Source organism: Charadrius vociferus, unplaced genomic scaffold, assembly GCF_000708025.1.
Source record: "Charadrius vociferus isolate BGI_N301 unplaced genomic scaffold, ASM70802v2 scaffold324, whole genome shotgun sequence".
In the NCBI taxonomy this organism is placed as follows: Eukaryota; Metazoa; Chordata; class Aves; order Charadriiformes; family Charadriidae; genus Charadrius; species Charadrius vociferus.
In genome coordinates this window covers 3267978-3294294 of record NW_009648041.1, presented here as the reverse complement: position 1 = coordinate 3294294, position 26317 = coordinate 3267978, and the positions used below count along the sequence as shown (strand labels likewise).

At 43.2% G+C, this 26317-nt stretch overlaps 1 protein-coding gene across 1 annotated transcript in view; it reads left to right on the top strand.

Moving 5' to 3' along the window:
• The first annotated feature begins 15540 nt into the window (after nt 1–15540).
• Nucleotides 15541–26317, top strand: part of LOC104285195 (monocarboxylate transporter 2-like) — a 37023-nt gene continuing 26246 nt past the window's right edge. The window contains exon 1 of the mRNA XM_009883622.1: nt 15541–15757. Coding sequence (XP_009881924.1) covers nt 15541–15757 — 217 coding nt within the window. The remainder of the gene's footprint in view (nt 15758–26317) is intronic.

Below are 26317 nucleotides of genomic sequence, written 5' to 3'. Positions count from 1 at the left end.
TTTTTTTTTTTTTCAGTAACAGGCCTTAGTGATTTCAGTGGTAATTTGATGCTAGAGAAAATGTGTCTTAAAAGAAAACAAAGAAATTCTGTCAGTATTTATTGTAAGCTGAAACAGACAGTTTTTTGTACATGGGGATGGGTGCTCTTTAAAGGTTGCAGTCTGGGGAGGGAATTACTGGTTCAGTTTCATATTTACTGATATTTTCCTGGGAAATGAGAAGGAGGTTACAAAGTGCAATTATCAGCATTTTTTTTCTGGTAAACACTTAATCATGTCATACTAGAGGGGTGTTTTTGTGGTAAGAGCAAATTAAGTGGAAGAGCCAGGATTACTATGCACTACAGTGAAAGAAAATCTAGCATTAATAGCTAAGGATGTTCAAGATGTTTTGAAGTGACTTTACTTTTTTCTCTTTTTTTTTTTAAATACGGGTAAAATTTGAGGCAATATCACTAAGTTTTGGGGTTTTTCTTTATTTTGATTGAAAGTACATAGAGGAATGGTAGATCCTGATTCATAATGATCTTGTGCTGTTTTTGAAGTCTGCTAAGGTGTTTGTGATGTTGTTTGTGCACTACAATTTGGGAGAAAAACTCAAGTCAGAATTGTAACATGGAATACCTTTGCCTTGGACGGAGGCCTGTTCAGATTACTGTACCACTTCCTGTCTGTGGATTTTTGTTAAAATTAAGCTTAATGATACAGGGAGGGGAAAAATCCCAGCACCTGTTTTCTGCCACATAGATGTAGTGCTGTAAAAACAAATTTTTTTTTTTAACACTGCTTAAAACCTTTTTTTTTTTTTTTCATCCCATAAAGGGCTTTAACCCAAAAGTTGATGGTGCTAGTACGTTTTTAATACTTGTTTGTCTGAAATGGGCTAGCCTTATGCTACTGTTTAAGACAGCCTGTTATTTTTCATGGAGTGTGTGTCTGTCTTCAGGCCCTGTCCTGTCATCATATTGTCTTTTTTAACATAACATTTTTACTGCAGTGGTATTCTTGCACAGAATGGTGACAGGATATGGCCTTAATAATATTGATTTTTTTTTTTTTTCTTTTTGTGTGGAGTGTTCATTCTGTCTCCACTAAAGTACAGTGCTATGTGCAGACTTGGCATGTGCTCCAGTAATTTGGAAAAGCGTGGCTTAACTTTACAAGTTGTTTTTCTTTTTTCCCCACAATCAAGCCCTCAAATACCTTCTATTTCATTCTGATCTATAATGTGAAAATTTGCACTACTGAGCTGTCTTCATTATCCGGTGTATTAAAGCAAAATTGACAGTGAGTGTCCGTGGCTTAAATAATCTTAGATGCAAATATAGACTAGGGATCCAATATATTGCAACACTTTTCTCTATGTATTTAACATTTAGTTTATTTTTAAGAAGTAAATAAGTTTGAAGTTCAGCCTCTACTTCAGTAGCGAAAACTGGATTTAAAAGGGAAAAAGATGAATCCTAAAACTCCTATCAGCTGTAATTTGCCAGATTTAATTTGTTACAGCTCTAATTTTTGCCGAGCTGCGAGTATGTTATCTTACTCTTTGCTGTTTTCTCAAATTCACCTAAGTAAACCAGTTAAATTGAAATAGCAGTGGCCATCACTGGCTGTAAGTGCTTACCATTATCTGGCTTAACAGCTGATATTTCAGTAAGCCAAATATTTAGCTCATTGTTTATCCCCCTGGCATGGCTGAGGATTTGGATAATGTTTGTTTACTATGTGGTCTTACTGTTCCCAAATGGAATCTTTCTAATACATGAAAATACTTGCCTGGTTCTATTTTTTAATTCTTGCACAAAATATCTAAAAGGCAAAAACAAACAAAAAACTGTGAAATTTAAAGGAAAAAAAAAAAGCCTCTTTGCATTACATACCTCATCTTCCAGAGATTCACCAAACCGCTTCTTTCAAATGTGAGCGCCTGAATTTTTTTTTCTGAAGTTGACAATTCTTGCTGAGACTGCATTTTCCAACGGTGTTGAGGTGTGTTGTTTCTTTGTTTAGTTTTCTTCTGGATACTGTTTTATATATATCCATAGCTGAGAATAAGAGGGTTTTTTTAAAAATACAACTAATTTAATTTTAAAAATTATCCTTGGTCCTTGGCTAGCTCTCTTTGCGCTGTTGTAGGCCTCTAGCTGCAAGCTTTCTGAAGCACCCTCCCTAACAGTGTTGCATTTGTATGTAAAACCATTTTTTTTTTTTGCAAAGTGTTATGTAACTTTTTTCTTGTTTTGTTTTGTTTTTTTTTTTTTTTAAGCTTGGTTGAATATTTACAAGACTTCTTGCTGCTTTTTGACAATCTTCTATATTTATTTAGTAGAACAAATTTCAATATATTACTTGAAACTATGAAATAGAATTGAGTTAGCAATTGACTGGTCATGTGATGTATAGAAGTACAATATGCTGTGGTTAATTCTGCAGTAGGTTTGTTAATTTTGTTTATCTGCACTAAAGTACGAAGATCTCCATTCTGTTTAACCATTCAAACTGAGGGTGTGATCCAAGTCTGTAATGTGTTTAAAAGCTAAATCCTGGAACTTGCCGTGGGAGTAGAATATACTAATTCTTGTGCATGAGGAGTTTGTTGAGACAGTAATGTAGCTGTGACATTTTGCCAATTCTTAAATGCTTCTACGTTTTGCTGAAAGTCAGATTCCTGATAAAGTTTTGCTTTAGAGTCAGGCTTAAGTAAACTTGCACAGCACAAAAAAAAAAAAAGCACCAAAGGTACTGGTAATATTTAAACGGTAATCTGTACATTTTCCCCACTTGGTATTTTTTCTGCATTCATTTATTTCCCTTTATTAAATGAATTTCTAGCATTGTAAGGACTTATGTGAGTGTAAATCTCTCTTTCCAAAATTATTAGTTACTTTAGAAGGAAATGTTTTGTAATTTCCACTTGATTCCATCAGTAACATTTAGAATAACTAAAAGCAGTTTTGGTGCACCAAACATGCAGTGTGTGTATGTTCTACAAGAAATCGAAGAGCTCCCTGTTCGTAAGGCTGTTTAGAAATGGCATCCAACATTCAGTGCTCAGGTATGTTAGTAAGAAGTACTGTAGTCCTCTGAGGGCAAATGTGTGGATTTTTAAACATTTTGCCATAATTGCACAATTTTGCATTTTTACTTAATGTCATGTTATGTTTCTTAAAATAAACCTATTGTTGAAATACAGTGGAGTTCAACTGGTTTTGTGATAAATCTCTTGTGTGCATTTTAGTAAAGTAAATTTCTGAAAATTAACCCAATGACATAATTTTTTGATGCTTGATCAGTTTTTCTGTATCTGCACTTGTGTGTCTCAACTGTATGCGATGTCACGTGTTTGTTGTTTATTTTTTGAGGCAGCACTACACTGTTGCTTGATGTGGCAGGTGCTTTCTTCTGCTTTTTTCTCTCGTTCCTTGTGGTTCTTCAGGTCTAACTTCTTATTTGCTTACACACAGGTGACATTGTCTTTCCCCCCTCCCTGACTGTGGCTGGAGCTGACATCTCAGCGGGAATGTCAAGTAGGGCTTTCTAGTCTGATAATATTGGACATAGGAAAACCCTGAAAGGCTTCATACTGAATGTCCCAGCATCCTTACTTAGTAGGGAAGTTACTTCCCAGGTGGTAAAAGAGATGGAGAGAGCACAGTGATGTTGGTTGCAAAGGAATCTGCTGCAGAGCTGAGAATGAGAGGCCTCCCTTTCCCTAGCTGTTTAACCAAAACTCCAGCATGATATGTGGTTTCTGATGTAGTGATGGTGCTTAGTGCACCTGCTTGTAAAGTATACTTCTTACTAGAGAACCTTTGTTCCCTTTCAGAGACTGTCTACCCACTTTAGCGGTGATGCCAAGTCATCACAGCCAAGGAAAATAACATGAAGTTCTCTTGTTTGGGAAGGCACTCCTATTGTCAGGTTCTTTCAGACGTTATTTCCACCCTCCCACCCCCTCAGCCCCTCACCCCCAGCCTGTAGACTTGTCTGGGTGTGATGTGAAGGCTGTTCTCCTGGCAGTTTGGTTACAGCAGAAACCATTCAGGAGTCTGGGCGAGTGGTGGTTGTGTGTGTTCACGTTGTGTGTGCCCTGTGTGATCAGAAAGGCAGACTGGGTTGGCTGCCTCGGCTGTCAGGGCAGCAGGCTGACGTGGCAGACTGCTTGTGAGCTGTGCAGTGTGGTACCCACCTCTCTGGAGACTGCTGCATGATGCTGCTAACCTTGGGTGAGTTTGTGCTGACTGATCCACGCTCCTGGTCACCAGTTCAGAATGGTACGCTCCCTCCAGTCAGACTGAATAGCAGCCTGCAGCTCTCCAGTTGCAATGCCCCAGAGTCCCAGCTGCTTTGTATAATCACTGGTTTATTTTGTGTGACCACGGCATTGTTCCTCATATAGTTGAGCTCCGTTCCTCCAACTATGACAACATGTCCCGGACAATCCTGATATCTTTTCTGTTTGCAGCCTTCATGGGAAGACCTCCAGAGATACTAGCCAGCAGAGCAAAGGCACTGTGTGCCTTCCTGCGTTCCTGTCCGGATCTGCAGTTGCTCTGTTAAAAACCAGGGATGAGTCCCCTTGAAGACGTAGCAGACAAAGTGATGAAGCCAGCACAGAGGAGGTAGGCTTGCTGTTTAACTTGTTTTAGTGGACTGAATAAATCAACAACACACACTAAACTATATGCAACTCCGTGCTTGCTTCCACATCTGAAGACTCAGCTGGGGCCATGAAATGCTAATGGCAGCTGTTAGGCAGACAGGTCTAACTAGATTTGGCGGTATTTCACGCTGTCTCTGCAGTTTCCTAAATAAAATAGTGACTGAGGGTCCAATTTGTCCATCCCCAGCATGGAGTTTGCAGTTGTAGTTACCAAATACTTGAATGGTAAAAGCATCCAAACCTGAGTCTCCCTGTCTGCTCTCTCCTTTGTTTGGAGCACCTTTGCTTTGTCCAAAACTCAGAGACCTTATAAAGAAAGATCCTCTAGTGCCACGTTATGGTTTTGCAACATGCTAGTATGCAATGAACTGTTGGGACTTAAAGAAATCAAGAAAGCGCTGAAGCTGACAAGAAAAAAAGAGACCTCCCTCTGTGATCCCCAAGGGAAAAAGTTTTATATCAAAGCAAAATAACAAGAGACTGCAAGAAAAAGATAACCAAATTGTATTGGCTTCCTAGGGACAAATCAAATTAATTTGGGATCCACAGTTCGGACAAAACTAAAGCTTCAGAAGCTAACTGGAATTATCTCCTCATATGGGTTTGTGTTTTTTTTTTTTTTTTTTTTCTTTTAACCAGAGGGGAAAAGAAACTGAACTGAGCAGTCATAGCTTAAGCCTTAGTGAGCACTTCACTCTTCAGATACATCTGAATGTTCTTGTGCTTTGCTGCAGTGCTCGTGGCTCCTTCAAAGACATACCAGTGTATCTACGAGTTAAGTAGTAGCTGTTATCTGGTTTATAAAAGGTGTTTATGGAGATGTCTGCAAACTTCTTGCTAAGTCATCAAAGTCCCATCGGGAAGGCACTCTGGGTTTGTAATGGCCTGGGAGAGGCACCAGAGCCACGACTGGGACAGGAGTAGTTCGACTGCGTTCTTTGATTCTCTAGTTTCTCTCTTGCTCTCATGGCAAAAACTGTATGAATTAATTGGCTCCCAGTACTCCAAATTTCCTAGTAGCTCTTGTGAAATCCTCTTAATGAAATCCTCGCATTATAATGTGAAATAATGCACAGCAATGCATGAGAGAACTTTGCATGGTCGAGTTAACCTATTCAAGTAGGAAGAGGGTTAACAGCTAACTGAGGGAGCAATTTTGTCACAGTTTTGCAAACGATTATACCATCTAAGTGTCAGAGAGGATTTTCCTTCTTTGGATACTAAAGTAAATTTTGATGTATATTGTGACATGAGAAATAGATAGGCACTTGAGAGACTGTTTCTATCCTGGGTGCAGGGGTGGTGGAATTCTTTTCTGGCCATGTTGTTTTTCCTTTCAGACGTCCTTTGGGAAGCAAGGCATGTTATTTTGGAAGCATTTGCTAGAGGAGTGGAATACACCCACACCACCACCACCCCCCTCAAAACAAATTAGCATTACTTCAATGAAATAATTCACCAGGTTTGTTCCATAGGAGTCCACTTCCATGAGTCCATGCTCTGAACTAGAGCATGCCCCAAAGCTATGAAGAAGTAGACTCACGTATGCTGCGTGTGGAGGAATATCTCACAGTCGGGCATTCGTGCAGTTAATAGGTGGAGAAATAACCACCCAGCTGTTGATTTCTCCTTATCTCTTTGCAACATGTACTCCCCTCTCTGCCTCTCGAAGGGGAAGAATTAAAGCAACAAAGCTTGTGGCTCTCCCCTTTCTTCACATCTAGTTAAGGTCCCATGTGCCTCACTGCTGATTTACGTGTTTCTGTACTTTACACAAATAATAATACAAATATGCACTCTAGGAGGCAGGTATTAATTAACTTTAGCTAAGTTTATGTGACCAAGCTATGGTTTAACGAGCTATTTCAGGAGCAGCGAAACTAACTGATTTCTAATGTATCTCTCCACAATGGATTTTGTGAAGCATAACAAAGGTTGTATATGTCAGCGTTCCCTTACGGGAGGCAGCAGTGGGATCTCTGTCCTTTTTAGCCACCTAATTGCACACAAAACTTGTAGAGACTCTACATCTTTGAAAACTTAGGCCCTCCACAAAATGTAATTTAAACCAGACGCTATCTCAGAAGTTGAGGTGTGTGTGGTAGCAGACACTGATAGTGATCGAGCACCTCTATAAAACCCTAAATACTGTATTTCCTTATGTGAGATGCGCTACAAGTCCCCACTTGGAGAACATTTGACTGAGTTTGGCTGTTTTTAATGGCTGGGCAGCTTCCTGCATGTCAGAAGCTCTAAGTAAAGAAGGCATAGGTCTGCCTGAAGAGGAACAAAAGGGAAATAGATAAAGCATGGTGTCCTGCTCTTTAGAGTACCTGAGCGATGGTGAGGCTTTCCCAGCATGGGAGGACCATTGCTGCATGCAATTCTACGAAAGCAGGTTACAGGCTTCTCCTATGTCCTACTGCTTTCTGCAGCTGTGGACCAGGACACCACTGCCTGGCCCCACAGCAGGTTAAGGGGACAGGAGGCTGTGTGCCACAACAGCCCCAGTTACGTCTTTAAAGTGTGGAGTCTGACCCGTTAAAATACAGTATGTGCTTATTTAGATCTTTAAGTGTCACCGAGTACTAGCGATGATAACATACCTGTAAAACATCAACCAAAATAGTACCAAATAAATCCATTTAAAGGAATGCTCTCTGTGCCCCCGTGTCTCCTCAGACCTGCGTGTGACCTCTGTTCCGCAGCTCCTACTGTCTCAGCAAGCTGGCAACGTCCAGGCACATGTAAGCAGTATGAAACATATGCTCGGTTTGTGCCCGCATTTGGTCGTCTTTTTTATGATACGTATATAATTTTTGATTATCTGTAAACTCAATTTTAAATTTCATTAGCTTAATTAATTTGAAGTCAAGACGGTATGTGATACAACAGCTGCAGAAAAATATTTGCAGATAAATTTGAATTACTTTATTAACTTCCAGTTTGATTCTGTTCATATTCCTTCAGTAATAGATTTCTTCAAACATTCTGAAAAATACTTACGGGGCAGGAATATTTGGTGAACATCAAATTAATCTTCTCCCACAGCCAACAAATGAAGTGAAGCACTTAAATTGTATTTACTCTGCAAATTTGCATTTTGCTTTCATTTAAACAAAAGAAATAAAAGATATGCTACATTTTACATGAAACCTAGTATATAGAGAGCAAATCTTCAGAAAAAAGCGCAATCTGATTCATCATTCAAATTTCAATTTTTCGTAGGCCAGTGAAATAGTAGAGAGTTTCTGCTGCTCTTGTCCTTCTCAACCACCAATGGAGGTGCCCAAGGCTTTCCAAACTGATTTTGAAAAACAGTCTCAATAGTTTGAATTGCTATTGCGTCTGCAGTGCATACAAATGGTCACAGCCCAATAGCTATCAGCACAAAACCTTTATAATTTAGGCAATTGCTATTAACACAGAGGTGGAAGGAAGGACAATATAACAAAGTCTAAAATGGCTCAGAGCCACGGGAACTGTCAAGTGTCTGCGAGAAAAGGAGAAAGCACATTTTTGGAAGAAAAAGATCAGCAGTGTAGAAGCTACTTAATTCTAAAAGTCTAAAGAAATTTCACCTTTTGCAATGTCATTAAGTTTTCACAATAACATTATTCCTAAAGGTGCAGTTTTGAAAGAAATGACTCCCGTGAACTCTAGGTCTGGTGTGATTGCAGCCTCTTCAACAGGCAGCTTCTGATGACCTCCTATGGGACAGAGCGCAGAGGACCACATGCATCTCGAACAATCTGTAATGAATTCTCACAGCACCAATAACTGCATTTAAGGATCTGTTCCTTTTAGAAGACAGAAAAACACCAGATATGCTTGTTATATTTCTCATTGTAAAACGTTTTTAGAAAGAATAACCCGTAGAAGCTATGATCGGTGATGTAGAATGTAGACGGACCATAAGATTGATCAGACCGAGGTATGTCCAATTGGTATTCTCTTCCTGACAATGAATTAATGGTGGATACCTGGGGAGAGAAGAACAGAGCTAGCTGTCAGTATTCCCCTGTCTCCAGCAATTTGCAATCTGCAATGCCAGAGGTGGCATCTTCGTATTTAATAGCCCTCGATGGATTTCTTCCAAGAATTTATCTTACTGTCTTGACCATTGGAGGCTTTTTAGCATGCTGTTACTATTGGTTGGTGGAAAACCCTTTTAAATGGGAGGTGTGCGTTGTGTGTCCTGTGTTTGCGAGACGAACATCTGAGCTGGCTGTGATAGCACCGGTAGCAGCCTTTCTTATTAATGTAGACGGGGAGCTAGTGCATGGTTTTAAGCATTCGTCATGTCCTTGCAAGGAAGATATTTTTGCTGGGACTATATGAAATAGCATGGATGACTTCATGGGGGTAAAAGGCAGGAAATATGGGCTACAGTAGGTGCTGACTTGCAAAGGTGCTGCTTGGATGAATCACTTTTTTCTTTGTTTACCTTTCTGCTGAGTTTTCTGCTCAGATTGGATGAGAATGTTACCCTGGTCTGCCTACGGTCAGGTGTTTTTTTTCCTGTTTTTTCTTGTGCTTAAGTAGTGCGTTGCAGCGCCTGGATTATAAACACGGCATGGGAATGTTTTAAATCCCCCAAATGGGGATTTGCAACATAAGTCTTGTGGAAACATTCCTACTGAAATTGGGTTATATAAACCTCGGCAAGGCGCGGACTCGTGTTGTGGACATTGCTCACTCCCTGGTCCGAGTCAACCGCTCACTTACTGGCAAGAAATTCAGGAACTTTCTGTACCCCCTCCCCTCACTCCCGGGTGAAATTTACCCCCTGATAAGTGTTGCCGTGACCTGCGAATCCCTTCATTTGTTCTGGAGTGGTCAAAATAAGTCTGACGTGGGATTTTAGGTGACCCGGAGGTCATGCAAGAGAATTTCAGCCGGAAAGTTAAAATTGCTATAGCAGGATGGGCAAAGATAGGGCCTCTCCATATGCAAATTTCCCCCAGAGGAGAGTGGGAGCAGAGCCTGCAGAAATGTGCTGTGAAGAAAGAATAAGTTAATATGTACAGGGAAAAGAGGGAGGAAGGAAAAGGGATATCTGACAAATAATTTATTAACATCCACAGAGATCTGAGAGAGGCCAGCACTGCAAATGGGGAGTTTGCCTTGAATTTGTCCCTGGCGGGCGAAGGGCCATCCCTGTTCAGGAGAGGTTAGTTAATGGGGGATGTGGTTACCATTGGATGTAACTGGAGGGGTTGGGTGGCAGAGGGTGTTGCAAGTTACGGAAAGGTCCTGCATCTGAGGATACAGCCTCTGATCGCAACCTTTGATCTCAGCTGTATCTGGGGTGGGGGAAGAGTTCAGCAGATGGCTTTAAAAGCTGAGCAGGTCACTGCCAGGGGAACCAGCAGCCGGAATGCCACAGGGAGGGGAGTCCGAGTGGTACCCACCTCTGCCGAAGAGAGAGCTGTCCCACTGAATGGTGGTTAGTGAGTTTGTGTGTCTGGTGCGTGGTGGCTTGCTTGGGTCAAGGGCAACTTGGCACCAGGGTCTCCCTGGATCAATAGATGAAGGTGCATTAGACTTGGTTTTGATTTGTCACGGTGCTCTCATTTAACAACAAAAAAAAACCCTCCAACCAAATAAAACAGATGTTGTAGAAAATAATTGTATAGTCCAAGATTAGTGCCCGGTTGATTTGGCTTACAGAATGGAGGACTGTGATTGTATATGTTGGTTCCAAAAGACAAAAGTTGAATAAAATAAGGAAAGAAGATGGTAATAACAACTGGACTGACATGCCTTGATTTGATTGTGCAAGAGGACTGGAATTTCTTTATTTTGAAGTTGTTGATAGTAGCTTCAGCCACTTTCCTAAAAAGGAGGGAAGAATAGTGGATAAAGAAGATCCAGATGTGACCAATGAATAACTAACTCTAAAAAAAGTAATGGGAATAAGGCGGGAAGCCTGTAGGGAGTGGTGGATAGGGAAGTCCAGACATGTATAACTTTACAAAAAGGAAATAGGGGTAAAATGAGAGAGCCTACAAGTGAATTTGAGTCAGACCATGGCTGTACGAAGGCAACTCTCATGATTTCCCTCTGCTACAACGAAAGGGGAATAAACAGGTGGGGGTTTCAATGCTCTCTGGGTAAAGCAGAGATGAAACCTGTCAAGGATGGGATGATCTCAAAGAGCTGACCAATGAAATTCCATGCACAATGCAAGTGGTGTTCAAGAAATGAAATGAATGGAGACATTACATTTAAATATGACCCGGAAAATTATGTCTGTAATTTTACTTCAGTGGTGTGGCAGTGAACAATACTGAGAGGAAAAAGCGAGTGTAGTCCTGGAGGTAAATGGGCATTGACATAAGAAAACAAGGGCTTCCCAGAGGACATAAAAAAGTTTAAAGGACAGTTATTAAAAAGGAAAATCAAATAATAGAAGATTTCCTTGAAGTGGATATTTGGAGAATGAGCTACTATGGTGCCACATGGAAATTAGGAGCAAACCTGTAGAAGATTGGGGACTGGTACAGAGAAACTTGAAGGTGACAAAGACATGGCTGAGAGGATGGTCATGGAAGGGGTAATGCCCCATGAGAGAATGGTCCTGGACCCTCCTTAGTGCTGATGTCCCCACAAACCATGGGGGGTGCCACAGGAGAAATGAGGGGAGAATGTGAGTGTATCACGTTGCTGTCTGTTCTTTGCACAGACTATTTTTAAGCTCTGCTAAAACATCCCTGAAGTTTGGTTCCTCCATGTTAGCCTCTAGAAGCCTTGTTTTACCGTCAGGAAAGTAAGAGTCAGCTGATGTGATTTTTATTTTTTAGTGTACACTACATTTTCATTTAACTTCAGTTCCTCTCGTTGGTTTTCTGTAATATGTAAGAATTAGCCTTGATATAGAAAAGCTGGACAATGAAGCTGATACTGTAACCTGATTTTATGCTAATGTCTTCTCAATAAATCTCCCATTAAACAGAAAATGAAATGAAATGAACAAATATATTCATAATGTGAGGCTTTTAAAGGTGGTGTACAATTAGTCACAGTTTTACAAGCTGAATGAATTGGTGGTAATAAAAAATAACCTTTCTTGTTAATCCCTGAAAATATATTTAAAGTTCAGGCTCAACCTTTTTAAAGGACTGACAAAAAAGATTTTAATTTGAGGGGCCTCAGAATTTTTTCATATCTAAAACTTTGTTACATTGTGAATACCAAACGTAATGTTAAATAAGGAAAAGTGTCCTCACTGTGCTCACCCCTTTATAAATTTATATTGTCTAATTTCAGAACCTCTAGGGATATGTCAATATTTTTTAGGAGCTTGGTATTCTCCAAAATATTTGAATGGCCTAAATTGGCCATAAATGGAAACAATGCAATGAAATGCATATTCAGTAAGTAGTAAAAGCTCTTAAACATCTTGTCAGTGGACAGTCATTCCAACATCACCCCTATTACTCTTTAACTTGGGTTTTCTTTTAAAATCCCACCCTACAGTAATGAAGTATAGTTAATATAATATAGTTAATATAACATAGACAATTATTTTTTTCTATGGAAAAACTTAGATGGTGGGAGATAATTGATTCTGTGTTGGAATAACCTGTTCCATATATTCTGGATGCCTGTAATGAAAAAATATTGTTCCATAAATTTGTCAGACAGTTAAATCAGAACAGGAGAAACTTTGCAAGTCTTGCTGATTAAAGTCCTTGCTGCTGAAATTATAATGTAGCATTCCTCATAGTATAACAGGATATTTTCTTTAGTATTTATAATTTTGTTGTTGTTGTAAAAGACTTCTTAGTTGGTCTTCTGTTGATATAGCAATTACATCTTAGAAAAAACAACAACTTGCCACCCTGAGTGCTATCCAGGTAGAAATTAGAGTTTTTCAACACTGGATTTATTAACTATGTGTGTTTTGGACAAATGTTTCCTCCAGTTACAATTGGTTTTTGCTCATCTGCTTTGGACAGAGGTTCAGGGCCACAGGGGTTTTCTTTTATGTTAAGAATTGAGTAGTTCTTCCGTGTGCGTTTGCAAGGTGGCCCTCGGAGCAACTAGGTGAACAGTGTAGCGGCTCTTGGCCCATTTAAAGAGTGTTTTCAAGTGAGGGTACAGACTGACAAGGGTTTCTCTACCTCCCCATTTCCACACACACCAGACCGGCTTGCTAGCCAGAGCATGGCACAGCTCTCATGGCTGCACAGCTCCTGCCCCAGACTTTGGGCACATGGCCACCTCAAAACATGAGCAGTAGTCATGCCTTGGACTTGCCTGTGTGGACGTACCTGGGATAATCCCAGACAAGCAGTGGAATAAATTGACTTTAATTTGAAGGGCGATTAGGCAAAAGAACTTCGTCCACCACAACTTCCTCTCATCTTCCAGTGAGGATCCTGGGCTATAAATGATAATGCATCCTCAGGTGGGTCTCAGCGGAGCAAAGCTGGCAGCCACATGTGCAATGCAATCGCTATCTGACCACAAGTCTGTCTTGCCCACAGTGGCTCGTAGTGGATGCCAAGGGAGGAGGATGAGAATGAGACTGATGTGTGGTGATCTTTCTCCAGTGTATCCTTCGAGGGCCTCCAGAACCCGCGGTGATACCTTTGCAACACTGAGCATGGGCTTACATAAATTCCCTTTCATAAAATTTAAAAGGAGGTGCACAGTCTCAGTTTCTGATAAAAAAAGAGAGTGAAGGAAGGTTACAATAGGAAAAAAGCAACAATTATCTTTGGGGGGGATGGAAAAGTTTCAGTGGAGGTCTGATGAGTATTTTGCAAAGGGCTTCCTAAACTCATCCATGTATTTCCTGATGTATCTGGAAATCTCATCCAAAAGCAATGTGGTATTCTCCTTGGTTGGGGCTGGTTTCCCTTTCATGACCTTTAGTTGCCACCAAAACGACGGGCAGTGTGGATGCGGGTAACCAGGGGAGGGTAGGTTCTCTGTTCCCAGGGTCCTTGTTAAGGAGAGGGGAAAAATACAGCTGCTTTACCTAGGGGAAGTAAAAGCTATGAGGGATAAAGTCACTCTCAGTAAAAGCATCAGAAGGTAACACCAGGCAAGAGGAGAAAGCCTTTGAGCCATATAACGCCATCAGCACAAAAACATAAAATAGAAGTAGATAAACTCGAGTTAGACGGTATGTTGTTAACAATGAGGAGTGGGAGGCTTGGGGACATCATCTTCATGAGAGGAGTGGGGAACAAGTGCTTACAGCAGTTTGAGAGCTTACGAACCAGCTCTCATTATATTTATTCAGTGCTCTTGAACTAGCTTTCAGCCCCTTGCCTGATGCTGTATGTTCAGTTCACAATCTGGGGGTGCGCCAGCACACTGCTGGGGTTGGAGAGGAGATAACAGGTCTCTATCTACTGCACGTGCAACAGTTGTCCAGTCATAGGGGGAGCTTGAAGCCTGTAGTGTAGGGGCCCCATATTAATGTTATCACGTAACAGCTGTAAAAGTAGATGAAAGAAAGTGTGAAGTAAAAGTAGATGAAAGAAAGTGTGAATTCCGGAGTATATCTGTAGACACATCACTAGCTTAAAATAATATTTTTTTCTCTACTCTTCCAGTAGTCTCCTCTGACTTACAGTTTGAATCCAAATGGCATCTCTGAAGAGGCAGTGGACTCTCAAATAGATGTGAATTACTCTATACTTTTCCTACAGTGGTTTTTTTTGGGGTTGATTGTTTTTGTTTTTGTTTTTTCTTTGCAAGATAAGCAAAGGTCTGTCTCTCCCTAGTTAGCTGACCACTGCCTCTGAGGTTCAGCAAAATGGGTCCAGCTGATACCTCGGCCTTCTCCTTCCCATTAGCTCTGATGATGCCTTTTCCTATCAGCTTCCCTTGCTTCTGAGTTTGCAATGTATAAAGGCAATAAACCACCTTTTATCCACAAAGATGCAGGTGTACCTACCTGACACCCTGTGCTGTGAGACCTTCTCCTCTCCCCTCTGATTTAATGCCTTGACCTTGAGAGGAGACTTGTGGATTAACTCCCAAGAGGCACGTAGGTTTTGCTTTTTTTTTCTTTTTACCCTCATTTTATTTTAATGGCCAGGGAAAATGGGAAGAATGCAAACGAGTGAATGCCCTCTTTGATCTGTGTTGCTCCTGAGCATAATCTGCTAACCTGGCAGGCGCCAGGCACAAGAGGAATTGCTGACCCTACATAGGAAGAAACTTCAGCCTCTTTTTGCAAGCGCTTGCTCGCAGTTTGCTTGTGGGCTCGGGGGAAGCGAGAAGCCAAGAGAGCCTCACGCCCCTGCAGAAAAGGGCAGCTGGACGCACTGGGGCCGATCGCCTGCTGCTCACGTAATGGGAATTATTCTTTTAAGCAGGGATAACCTGAAATCATAAGGTTTTCCACCCACATCTGAAAAATACACAATGAAGCGTTTACCCTAAAAACGGTACAACTGTGGCATCCGCTTCTTTCCAGAGGGACGGGCTGAGCAACAGTGACAGGGGCAACCTACAGAAGCCATCTCCCGAGGTGAGACACCGAGCTACCGGCTGGATGTGGAAGAGAAAAGAGACATTAACTTCACTTCTGAATGAGGTCCATCACTGAACACGGAAGCTGTGGGAGTGCTTTGAGGATGTGTATTCAAATTAGAGCTGGAAGGGCTGGACAGGGTTATTGGAGAAGGAAGGGTGATTGTGATTGTGTTAGAATTGGACAATAAAACTGTTAATAGCCAGCAAAAGATCAAGGCTTCAAAATTGAGTGATCCTCTGTACCTCTAAATTATTTTACTACACTTCAAAATGATACCTGATTATACAATACGCGTATTCTGTAAAACACACATATCCTTTGCTCTGCAGGACACCAGGAACTAGTTTTTGCTCGGAAATCTGGATTGACCATGTCTCCTCCAGTCCCTTCAGACCTGGGCTACGTACCCCCTGACGGCGGATGGGGGTGGGCAGTGGTGTTCGGAGCCTCCATCTCAGTTGGGTTTGCGTATACCTTTCCTAAAGCTTTCACAATCTACTTTAAAGAGCTCCAGGCTGTTTACAACATCTCCTACAGCCAGATTGCCTGGATAACTTCCATCATGTGTGCTACCACCTATGGAGGAGGTAAGTGAAGCAAGACTGTATCTTTCCTTGGAAAAGAGGAGGTTGGATGCCTACACCAAAAGGGGAGGGGAGAATATATTCCTTTGAGAAAGTTCTTGGAAAGCTCTGGCTGCAAGTTTGGCTCTCTGATTTCTGATGATGTACATTGGCAAAACAGAAAACCAGTACTGCTGAGTATTTTATTGACAACATATATGATGTCACCATTTCTTGTTACTTCATCAGAAATCTTGCTATGTTTGGGCGGAGGCCTGGCCAGGGTGGAATTATTTGAGTCTTGGGCAGTTATTTCTGCATATTTAGTATTGTATCTTTTGTTCTGTTCGTATTCTTGGCTTTCTTTTTGAAACAAAAAAAATTTATTTCTTGCACTCATGGTTGTAGAGAAGATGCTGGAAACTCAACACCTGAAGTTTTGCTGATGAACAGACATGCCATACATGAATGTAAATCTTGAGATAGTATATAAATGTGTTTTAAAATGTTCCCTAATTCTGTTGCTAAAATCTTGCTGCAAGTCTTTTATTAAGGAATGATGTTTTAGCTTTCTCTCTGCAGACTCTTTCCGAAAGGACAAATGTGTCCACTGGTTACCTCAGTTAAGTTAAAATGTTTGCTGACTACTTGTACCTCAGGTGCAAAAGTTGCTGTTGTGCAAAGATTGTGGAAGGTATTGCTTGTCCTTATAATGAAATTACCAAGTGGATACTCTCAGAGGGATGCTTGCCGCAGATACTGATGCCAGGTATCAGCCTGCCAATTTGATCTGAGTAGTTGGTGTGTATCTTGTTGTTAATGGTTAAGAGGACCATCTTGCATTCAGGTTGCTGATGCCCGTGTGGTGCGGCTGCTGGAGGTTATTGCTGGGCTCTTAGCAGACTCTTGGTTCTTCTTAGCTTGTTTTGCAAGGGTGAAACATAAAAGGATTAACACTTAAGAACACCAGAATAGCCATGCTGCCTCACATCTACCCAAACCTGTATTCTTCCTCAAAGAAGGTCAGTAATGCACACTTTGGGCAAGACTATGACAAAGAAGATGTAGTGGAGGGAATCCTCTCGGTACCCTCTCACCCTCAGTATGGTGCGGTTCGGAGGCTTCCTGGGTCACAGGGTACAGCCTGTGTAAAGGTCACGCGTACCCATCCCATGTACTTTAGGAACTGGTTTTACATGGCAATAAAAAAAAAGAGCTGTTTTGTCATCCAACATGGGATGGATTAAGGTGAAAGGAGAGAATTTCTGTAAGGCTGACCTGGCACTTGGGACAGTGACACGGGTTGTCCTGTCAGTGCCCTGAGCAATGCCTGTGATTCTGTGGACAACCTGTGTCTTTACACTTTTGCTCATACCCCGAATTATTGGGCAGGTAATTCCCAAGATGACTGCGTGCCTTGGAAAGCCGGCACAGGAGCAAGCGACTTTTCACTTACCCATTCAAATCCAGCCCTTGTTAGGGAGGCTGAAGGCTCCTGCTGCCACTGGGCAGGTACCGATGTCGCTAACCCACTGGGGCAGACTGGCACGCACAGGGTTTGGGATATACATGACTGAGAGAGGTGTGAGGGATGAGTTGCTTCCCTGCTTGCAGAAAGAGTCTTTTCAGGTCTGGCTGGAGTGATCAGCCGGGCAGTGAGGAGGATTCCTTGGGCTCACTGGGTCTCTGCCGCAGATGGACGGAAAGGTTCACTTCCAGCGTTATTAAATCAGCAGCTCTAGTGAGCACCTATTTCCCCTTCAAACAAGGAATGTGTACCCTGTGGCTGCTGTTTGGCTCTGGTGGTTTCACGTCAGGAGCTGAGAAGGGCCAACAGAGTCTGAGTGAGAGATTGAAGAGCGATTCAGGCTGCGGGAGCTGTTAGAGGGCTCTTTTCCTCCGGGTGGCTGTTCAGGCCCTCTGGAAATTGGATGTCTGAAACTGAGCACCGAACGATAGAGATGTCTCAGATTGGTTGAGATTTCTGGCTTTTCGTTTTCCACATTCTGTGAGCAAGGGCTCTCGACACCTGGACAAAGATACAGAGGAGAGCACAGCAAGGGAACGGCTGTCACTGATCTTGATGGGAAGAAACCGTTACAGCATGAAACTTGTGTTTTTCATCATTGATCTTCCCATCTTTAAATACAGACTTTTATGAAATCTTATTGCTGCAGAGCTGTCATTATCAGCTACAGCCCCGTGTGCAAGCGCCTGACTATCCCAGAAGTCGCATGTAACAACAGGAGGGTGTCCACATAAGGAGGAAAATACGAGATGCTGCAAAGCATGACGACTTTTCCTTTCCAGCATTGTATTTACCTTTTTGCAGCCTTTGGGCTAAGAACTCCCTGCTGGCAGGGGCTCCTGCCTGTCCCACCTTTCCTTGCACTTTCACAAACACTTGTGTTTATTGCTGCATGAGCACCTTTCCTCTTTGGGGGTCTGTCCTGTGGTGTGGGAGCCGTTGCTCTTCACCTCACTCAGTTTTTAAATCACTGTAGCATCTGGGTTACAAAAACCCCAAAACTGTGAAAGAAATAGATCTTGAAAAAAAAAAAAAAATCTTAGGAAGAATCCCTGAGTAATGATTATAGACTCTTCTAGAATTAAGGAAGATCAATTATCTCCTCTGTTCTTGCAAATGATTAATAATTCTAAACAGTTCCCTGTCATGTTCTCATCTTTCAGTTGTTGTTTCCAGTAAATGGTGTTGACATCTCCATAGATCTGAACGCAGCAGCGTGCTAATAGTAATAGAGGAGGGAATGGCAATAAGAACAGATTTAGGAGTTTCATCTTGGGGAATAAATATCTTTGAGTGCATAGGTAATTGAATACTCCGTTTGATCTTCCTTTCAGCTACACTAACATAAATCTGGAGCAATTCTGTAGCATCCAGTGCAGCTGCATACTGTGTTTGAGGGGGGAGGAAAGCACCCAGCAAAGCCTGCCCAGAGTGGTTGAGGGCATGCAGGGGATCCCTTCAGGCAGAACTATACCTTTAAACCCCAACTTTAGTTTTACAATATCCAGAAATGTTACAGCTAACAGTATACAAAGGAGTCGTTTAGGACAGCAGGTGTTTCTTTGCACTAGAGTAATTAAAAAAAAAAAGCTTCAACAAACAGTGAATGTTTTTTCTGGGTGAAACTTTGCACTGAAGTCAACAGGCACCTTGCCATCACCTTTAGTGGAGCCGGGATTTCATCTTTCAGCTTCAAAGCTTGATCTGCTGATCTATAGTGCTAGAAGACTGGAAAATTTCAGACCTGAGCATGGCATTTGGGGAAGGGGACAGAGAACTGAATGGAATTTTAGAAATTAATCCTGTGTCTGCAAACACTTGGTTTCACAAAGGTCTCCAGGGATGTTAAGTGATGGAGTGCACTATAAACACGACCTAGATAATAGGTGCCTCTTTGAAGCCTGTCTTACGAGGGGAATCATTTCTGTAGCACTTAGGGGGCTCTTGGGAAGGTCAGTCTGTAAACCCAGGATTACAGCAAGCTTGAGCAAATACTACACTTGGACCAAAAGTCTCCTCTTTCTGATCTTGTGGGGTAACATGGATGTACAGTGTCAAAAGTTCAACAAGCTCCTAAAGAACAATCTGTGTAAGACCTTGAAAGTTAATACTAAAGTATCGTGCTTGATCTGCTGGACAACGGTCAGCCAGAAGGGCAAAGCAACAGGGAAAATACAGGCGCAGGAGCCTGGCTGAGTTTACCTACAGTAATATTGTGTATTGCATCACCCTGTGTTAAGGGCACAGAGGGCTGCTCAGCCTTGAGTGATGTTATCCACAGCTATCCACACCGCGTGATGCATGAACTCATCTCTTCCCATGTTTGATTCTGTTTCTTGTTTCCGTATCCCAGCATTTAACTGAATTTGAAAGGTAACGAAGGAGCTTGCTGGGTTTCCTCCATCCCACGAAGAGGAGCTGGTTATGCGCAGAGCGGCTGAGGACTTTATCCCGCAGTTCTGCTTCCCACCTGCTCCCTTGCAGTGTCTTGCAGCCTCACTGGTGACAAGAGCTGCGTGGTATCAGCCGATACTGGTTTCTGCTCAGTGCATCTTTGTCCTCAAAGCAAATCAAAGGTGCCCTACATATATGCAGCAAACAGCAGTACCTGCTCCCAGAACGCTCCAGTCCTCGAGGAAGCTTTCTTTGGGGGGAACTCACAGTAAGAGCAGAAGGCCTCATGCAGTTACGATCATTTCTCACAACAGTTTTATTTGCTGGGAAAAAAAAACAAAACCAAAACCAAAACCAACAAAGCTCCATCTGTATCTTTAATTGACAGTCCTTCTAATACCTTGAAATCTTGGCTGAGGTGGGGTTAATTTTTTTTAAAAATACTTGCATTATGTAATGGCTCAGAGTACTATGACCTGCAAACAACGGTGTCCCAGAGACTACTTGCAAACTGGTGTGACGTCCCTCTGTCCCCAAGCTGAGTTGCTGCTGACCCTCAATTCTGACTCAGCCAACACTGCAATGCCAGATTTCTGCCGTTCTGGAGAGGGACTTGGTCCTTATGGCACCCCTGTAGCATCTCTCCTCTCATCAGGAGGGTTTAATGAGATCTAAAGCTTTCCACTTTGTTGAAGTGTTATTCAGGCAGCCCTGAGGTCATCCTCTTTCTGTCCTGTTGACAACTACTTGAGAGTTTATTTGTGGCAGGACAGCCTTGGAGATGGGCTGGAGACAGCAGTGGTCTTCTGGATCCAGCTGTGCCACAGCTGCTTAGGGCCGCATCTTGGAGAAGGCGCTTGTGGATGGGCTGGATGGGTCTGGACCCTGCAGTCACAATTCCTTGAATTACTTCTGTCTAAGCTGTAGTTCTTCTCTAACCTGGAAAACTCTCACGAGAATATTTCCATCAGAAGCCACAGGGAACTTCTGGGCTCAGTGGAGGTGAGACCAAGTCCCCATGCTTGGGCTGCAGCAGTACATCCAGTGCCCAGAAACTTTCTCCGTGTTCACAAGCTGTGAGCTTGCTAAATTCGTTCAGGGTGAAAAATGTAGTAAAGTAGCGCTGTAAGCAAACAGGTCTAAAATACCTAGCAGGCATTGTGTGGAATATGTGTTGGTGTAACTCAAGTCAGAGGCAACCACTGCCCTTGGAAACGGCACCAAGGATTTAGATGGTTGCTGCCTTTCTAGTACGTTACCATCATGCCACATCTTCCTAAGTGAAGGGATCCATAGGATCACATGAAAATTATTATTTTAGGTAAAACTGGGGTTATGCAGTGACTCTAAGCAAGTTGGCCGAAAGTGGCAGAAGGCGCTCCGGGATGGAAGAAGATGCTGCCTCTGTCGCTGGTGTAACCAGGTATCCCTGGCGGGGTCAGCTGCTCCATGACAGTATTGGGGATCCGCAGGGTGGTACCTGTGTGACACAGCTCACGTTTAGCAGAGCTTCCCATCCTAAACAGGCCAGAAATGTAGTTGCTTTATTTTTTGTGTGCTTTTGCTTCAAAATAAGACCAAGCAGGCCACGTAGGTAAGGTAAACTGGAATAAGACGGGATATAGTACTAATTTTACATTGACAACACTAAAGTGCTTTTCTTCACTACGTGTTTACCTTGAGCAAAAAGGTATGAACTCATTATCCTGCGGTAAAACCTCACAGCAAGGAAAACAGCGCTTGAGCCTGGGAGTGGAGAACCACTGGGTGGGAAGGCAGAGGTTTCTCTCTGCACACAGTGTCCTCCGGTAAAGAGTCCCCTTTCGGTACAAATGAAAGAGTGACCTGCTCTGCTCTGGCTAATGTATAATTACACCTTCAACACAACCTTCTATCCCAGCTCTTTGTTTGCCTGTGTTTGTGTGCACAATCTGAAACGCCACCAGACTCTGCATGCAGCAGTGTTTGGAGAAAAACACAGTATTTGTCCTAATTTTGAATCATTCAGGGTTTGGCATAGCCAGACTTCTGCCGTAAAAGTTAATAGCTAAATTCTTGATGCATCTTTGAGTACTTCAACCATGTTGTTTTTCCTTTTCTGTACAGTCATTTTCCAAATATAACAGAGCAAGATCCTACTGGGATTAAAATGTAAATGAGATGAAGATGCAATAGCAAAGGAATAATTTGTTTTAATTCCCCAGTGAAAATATTGCAGTTATTAGATTTAGATTAATTGTAGCCATCTTTTTACCAACACAAATGTTTTGGTTTGGGGTGCTGATTAAAATCCTGCAACAGGGGAAAAACAGAAGAAGTGATGTCACTGCTTGGTCTGTTTTATCATCTCTGGGAAACCAGCATGTCCAGCAGTGATGTTTCACGCATCTTTCTGGTTTGAGGGCGCGGATGCAGGGCTGGAGCCAACAAAGAGGTTTACTGGCTCTGGAGAGAGTTATTTCATGTCGTATGAATCCCTCTGATCCCTCTGCCTGCCTGGCCTCCGCGCTATTAATACTGGGGTTTAGCAAAAAGCAAGTTTGACATTTCATAACTTTCTGTTTTGACCTCTCCTTGACAAGGAGTGTAAAACATTACTTGGTGGAAAGCAGAGCCCCGAGGTTCTACCAGTGTCCCAGGTGGTTCCAAGCAGCACCAACATCCCTTGGCTCCATGTGGTGTCACCCCACTGCCAGGCGCAGGGCTACATGGGTCTGGTGGCTCTGTCCGCAGCAGAGCATCTCACACAGCGGTGAAGAGGCTGAGTGGTAATTAAAGGTTCCCCCCAAAATAGTCATAAGGACGTCAAGGGATGCGGACTGGCCCCGCTTGCCCCACATGCCTCATTTGGAGCGTGTGTGGGTGCCGCGTTGGTGGGGTGCTGCCCACATCCCTCCCGCTGCTCAGAGCCCCGGCAGCTGCTGGGCAGAGGTAGGTTCCCTTTAATTAAAACCTCGAGCATGAAAACATTAGTGGCAAATCCCTTCGTGCTGGAGGTCTTGTGGCTAAACACTGAGGAATGTGTGGTATCAGCCCGGTCACGCTCAGCGGTGAGGAGAGCACGGGGGGATGAGGGCAGTTGTGCACTCGCCGGGCAGGGAACTGTTGACCTGTCCCCAGGCTTGCGTTTTGTGATTGCATCGCGTCAGGGTCCAGAGCCAAGAATTCTGCTGAATTCAAACCTTTTCCCAAGTAATAATCTATATTAGTGTGGACTGATCACTTGGAAAAAGTTAAGAATATTATTACAAACGTAAATGTGTGTGCCTGTGACTGGGGTGTCTCTCTCTCCTTAGACGGATTGTGCTGAGGAAAGGAACGGTACCGCATCCTGGGCGGTGGGGGCCGGCCCTGTGGTTTTGCGGACGATTGCTGCTTATAATCTCATTCATTAATTCCGGATCTCCATTTTAGCTGCGGTTATGGATTGGATTTCGCTGCTGATGCTTTTTATTAGCAAATGGAAGATGACAACGAAATAGTTTTGAGAAATGTGGGTATGCCATAGAAGTGAGAATCACAGGTACTTTAAAGAAGTGCAGTTATCTCTCTAGGTGCTCTCTTTCCTGGTGCTGTCTTCATGCAGCAGAGCTGGGTATGGATTTATTTTTTTTTTTAATGTGGAAGCAATTTTTAAACCCTTTAATTGACTTTCAAAGATTCAATGAAAGGAAAACACTGTTGGGGTTACAGAGTTGTAGCTCCTACCTTTGGCTGCAATAGAATGCCTTGCGTAAAAGGCTTCACACAAAATTCTTTCCAAATACCAAAGCAGTCTACTGAGAATAAATAGAAATGCTTTCTGTTCCCAGGGGGGACCAGTTTTTTTTTCTCTTTTTTTTTTTTTTGAGGAAAAGAAAAAACACTCAAGTTGTCAACACTAGCCACTTGTTTTTGTGACCGTATCTTTTAAACATTGTTCATGAAACTTTGGCTTTCAATAACTGAAGGACGTTATTTGATTTGATTTAAAAAGCACGACTTAAAATATCTATGGGAACTGTCAGGGAAAGCATTGCAAATACTGGAGAATGGGCCCTTTTGGGGAAGAGAGGAAGAGTTTCAGATTCTGCCTTGCTCCTGGCCCCTTCTCCCGCTTTGTCCCTCTTCTTTCAACAGCTGTGGAGTGGAGCGCCGGAAATACAATAGCAGTCACTTATTTACATGGAGGATTGCAATAGGGAAATGAGTCATTTGAAAAGGTATTTTGCAATTTTAATCAATTTTGTTGCCGCTTGCCAGCAAATTAAAAAACCTGCCCTCCAGGAAGCGTCTGCTGTCTGTGGCTGGGTAAGCGGAGCCCGGCTCGGGGGGGCTGTGCTCCTGAAATGGAGGGGGAGCAACTCCCAGTCGGCAGCTATGTGGGATGAGCCCAAGACTCCCCAGATTGCTACAAAGTCCTTTTTGACCTAGTGAGCCCAGGATTTCTACTGTCAGACCCGCCCTCTGCCCTCAGGCTGCCCTGCTCGGCTTGTGAGCATCTCTTCAGAGCAGCAACAGGAGGGCAAAGACTAATTGTTTTCAGGCATCTTTAGAAATTGTTTGTTTGCCCTGAGTATCTCCTGCTGCAACTGGTTTCCTGCTCCAGTTTTGAGTTTGCCACCAGTTTGTGTGAACGTTTACCCAGAAGGTGTCATGCCAGGGTTCGCTGCAGAGGACGTTCTTTAGCACGACACCAAATTTAGTATTTCTGTAGAAGGAAACTCCCATCTTCCAGCTGAGGCCATGGCTGGAGGTGTACCTCCTTCTTCAGCCCTCTGCTCCTGGGGGTTTCCATCTGCCCTTCTCACCTTCCACACTGCTATGAAGGATGTTCAATCTCAGGTGTGTTTATTTAGATTGGGTCCAATTTTTTTTTTGGTTTTGGCAGAACACAAAAAACGGGCTGCTGAAACAAACTTCATTCCCGTTTATTAGAAAAACTCCACTAATCCAAACCCTCACCCCTCTGTAAGAAAATACAGAAAAACAGACCTGTCCCCTTGACCATCCCCTTCTCCAGCTGCAGACAGGGTTTTCATACTGGAGAGACTTTAATTGTCTCCTGGGCTGGCAGACTGCCCACCGCTGCACCCTGCGCCTCCGTGCATGCAGGACCGTACATCGTACAAGCGATGCAGTACCAGCAGGTATCCTGACGGCCCATAAGGTGGGTCTGGGCTGTACCAAAACAAAAACTCTCTGGGTCATCGCGCTGTGACCCTGCACCTGAGAGTAAAGGTCTTCTGGTCATTTTAAGTCTACTGTTTTATAGGAAGAAAGAAATAGTAGCAATAAAACATTGTACAGAGGTGTTGTAAGGAGATCTTTAAAGTTCTAGATTAACCATGCCAGGAAAATTACTGAGTGAGGCACTGATTTTCCCCCCCTTCTCCATTATTGCTTTTTTGCGTATGTAGAAAAGTGCGATTTACAGTAACACAGGGTCTGTTTTTGGGAGCGTTGGAGGGAGGGTGGAAATAGGGAATCAGGGAGGTCCTTCTCATTTCATTAGAGATTGACATGTTTGTACCCGAGCAGAAAGTGGTACCGCTGTTAAAATCTCATTCAAAAATTAGAGCAGAACCACCAGCCCAGAGCAGCAAGTTTTGTCCCCCCATTCCTTGAGGAGGGAAGAGCTGTGTACAGGCCCAGAAGGGTGTGAGATGGGACAGTGGCAAAGTCTTACAGAGCCCCTCGAGAGCGTGGACTATCTGGGAAGGGCTCCTGGCACCCCCGTGCAGAGGGTGCGGGCAGACAGGGACCTCCCGTCTCAGGCAGAGCGGGATGGGGAGAGCCCACTGCCCCCTGCGACGTCGCCACATGGGTGGCGTTTGGCTAAAAAAGAAGAGGGGGAAAGAAAAATGTGAACAGCAGCAGTGTTTAAATGCAGATTTTAAAACCAGTCGATTTCCACACACACAGCTAGTGTGACTTTTTTTTTGAGTGTTAGGTGGTCTTTTTTGAAAATGCACTGAATAGAGCTTTATAGGAGATTCAGGAAGAGTTGGTCTGAGCTTTAACATGCAGAGAAGCCAAGGGGGGATGGAAGCTCTGCTTAGGGGAATTGGGAAGAAAGAGCCATATTTGCAACACAGGTAGTGGAGTTGATTTGCGGGCAAAATGTCTTTTGCCAAACCGATTTGTAAAATCTGCCCAAACCATACCCCAGTCTTCATGGTCACGCGTGGAGGGAAGAAGGTCTCCGTCTCCCGGAGGCTGGAGGCAGGGTGCTGACACCCACCGGCTACCTCTATAGGAATTCTCCCCAAAATTGGGGCCGGGAGGGCACATGGCTGAATTCCTCCAAGACCCGTGGGGCTGTTACTTATGCCAGGGGGAGGCAAGGCTGAGCAAGATGCACGCCTGGAAGCTGAAACTGCACCTCTCCAGCAAGAGCAAACACGGCTAACATTTCCCCAAATGTAAAAACTAGAATACAGAGTGAATTGGTGAACGCAAACAGCGGGCGGGCAATTGCACAGGTCCGCAGTGGTATGGGGGCAGGAGAGCAGCGTGCGACTCCGTAAGGAGGAGGACAGAGCTGGGATGCTGGTGGGAACACCGAGGGGGGGGGAGTTATAATTTCAATTTAAATAACTGAGGATAGTTTAATTAACGCCCGCGGGGTGGCTGGGTGCCGGTGCTGCCTCCCGCAGCGCCTCGTTTTTTTGGGGGGGTGC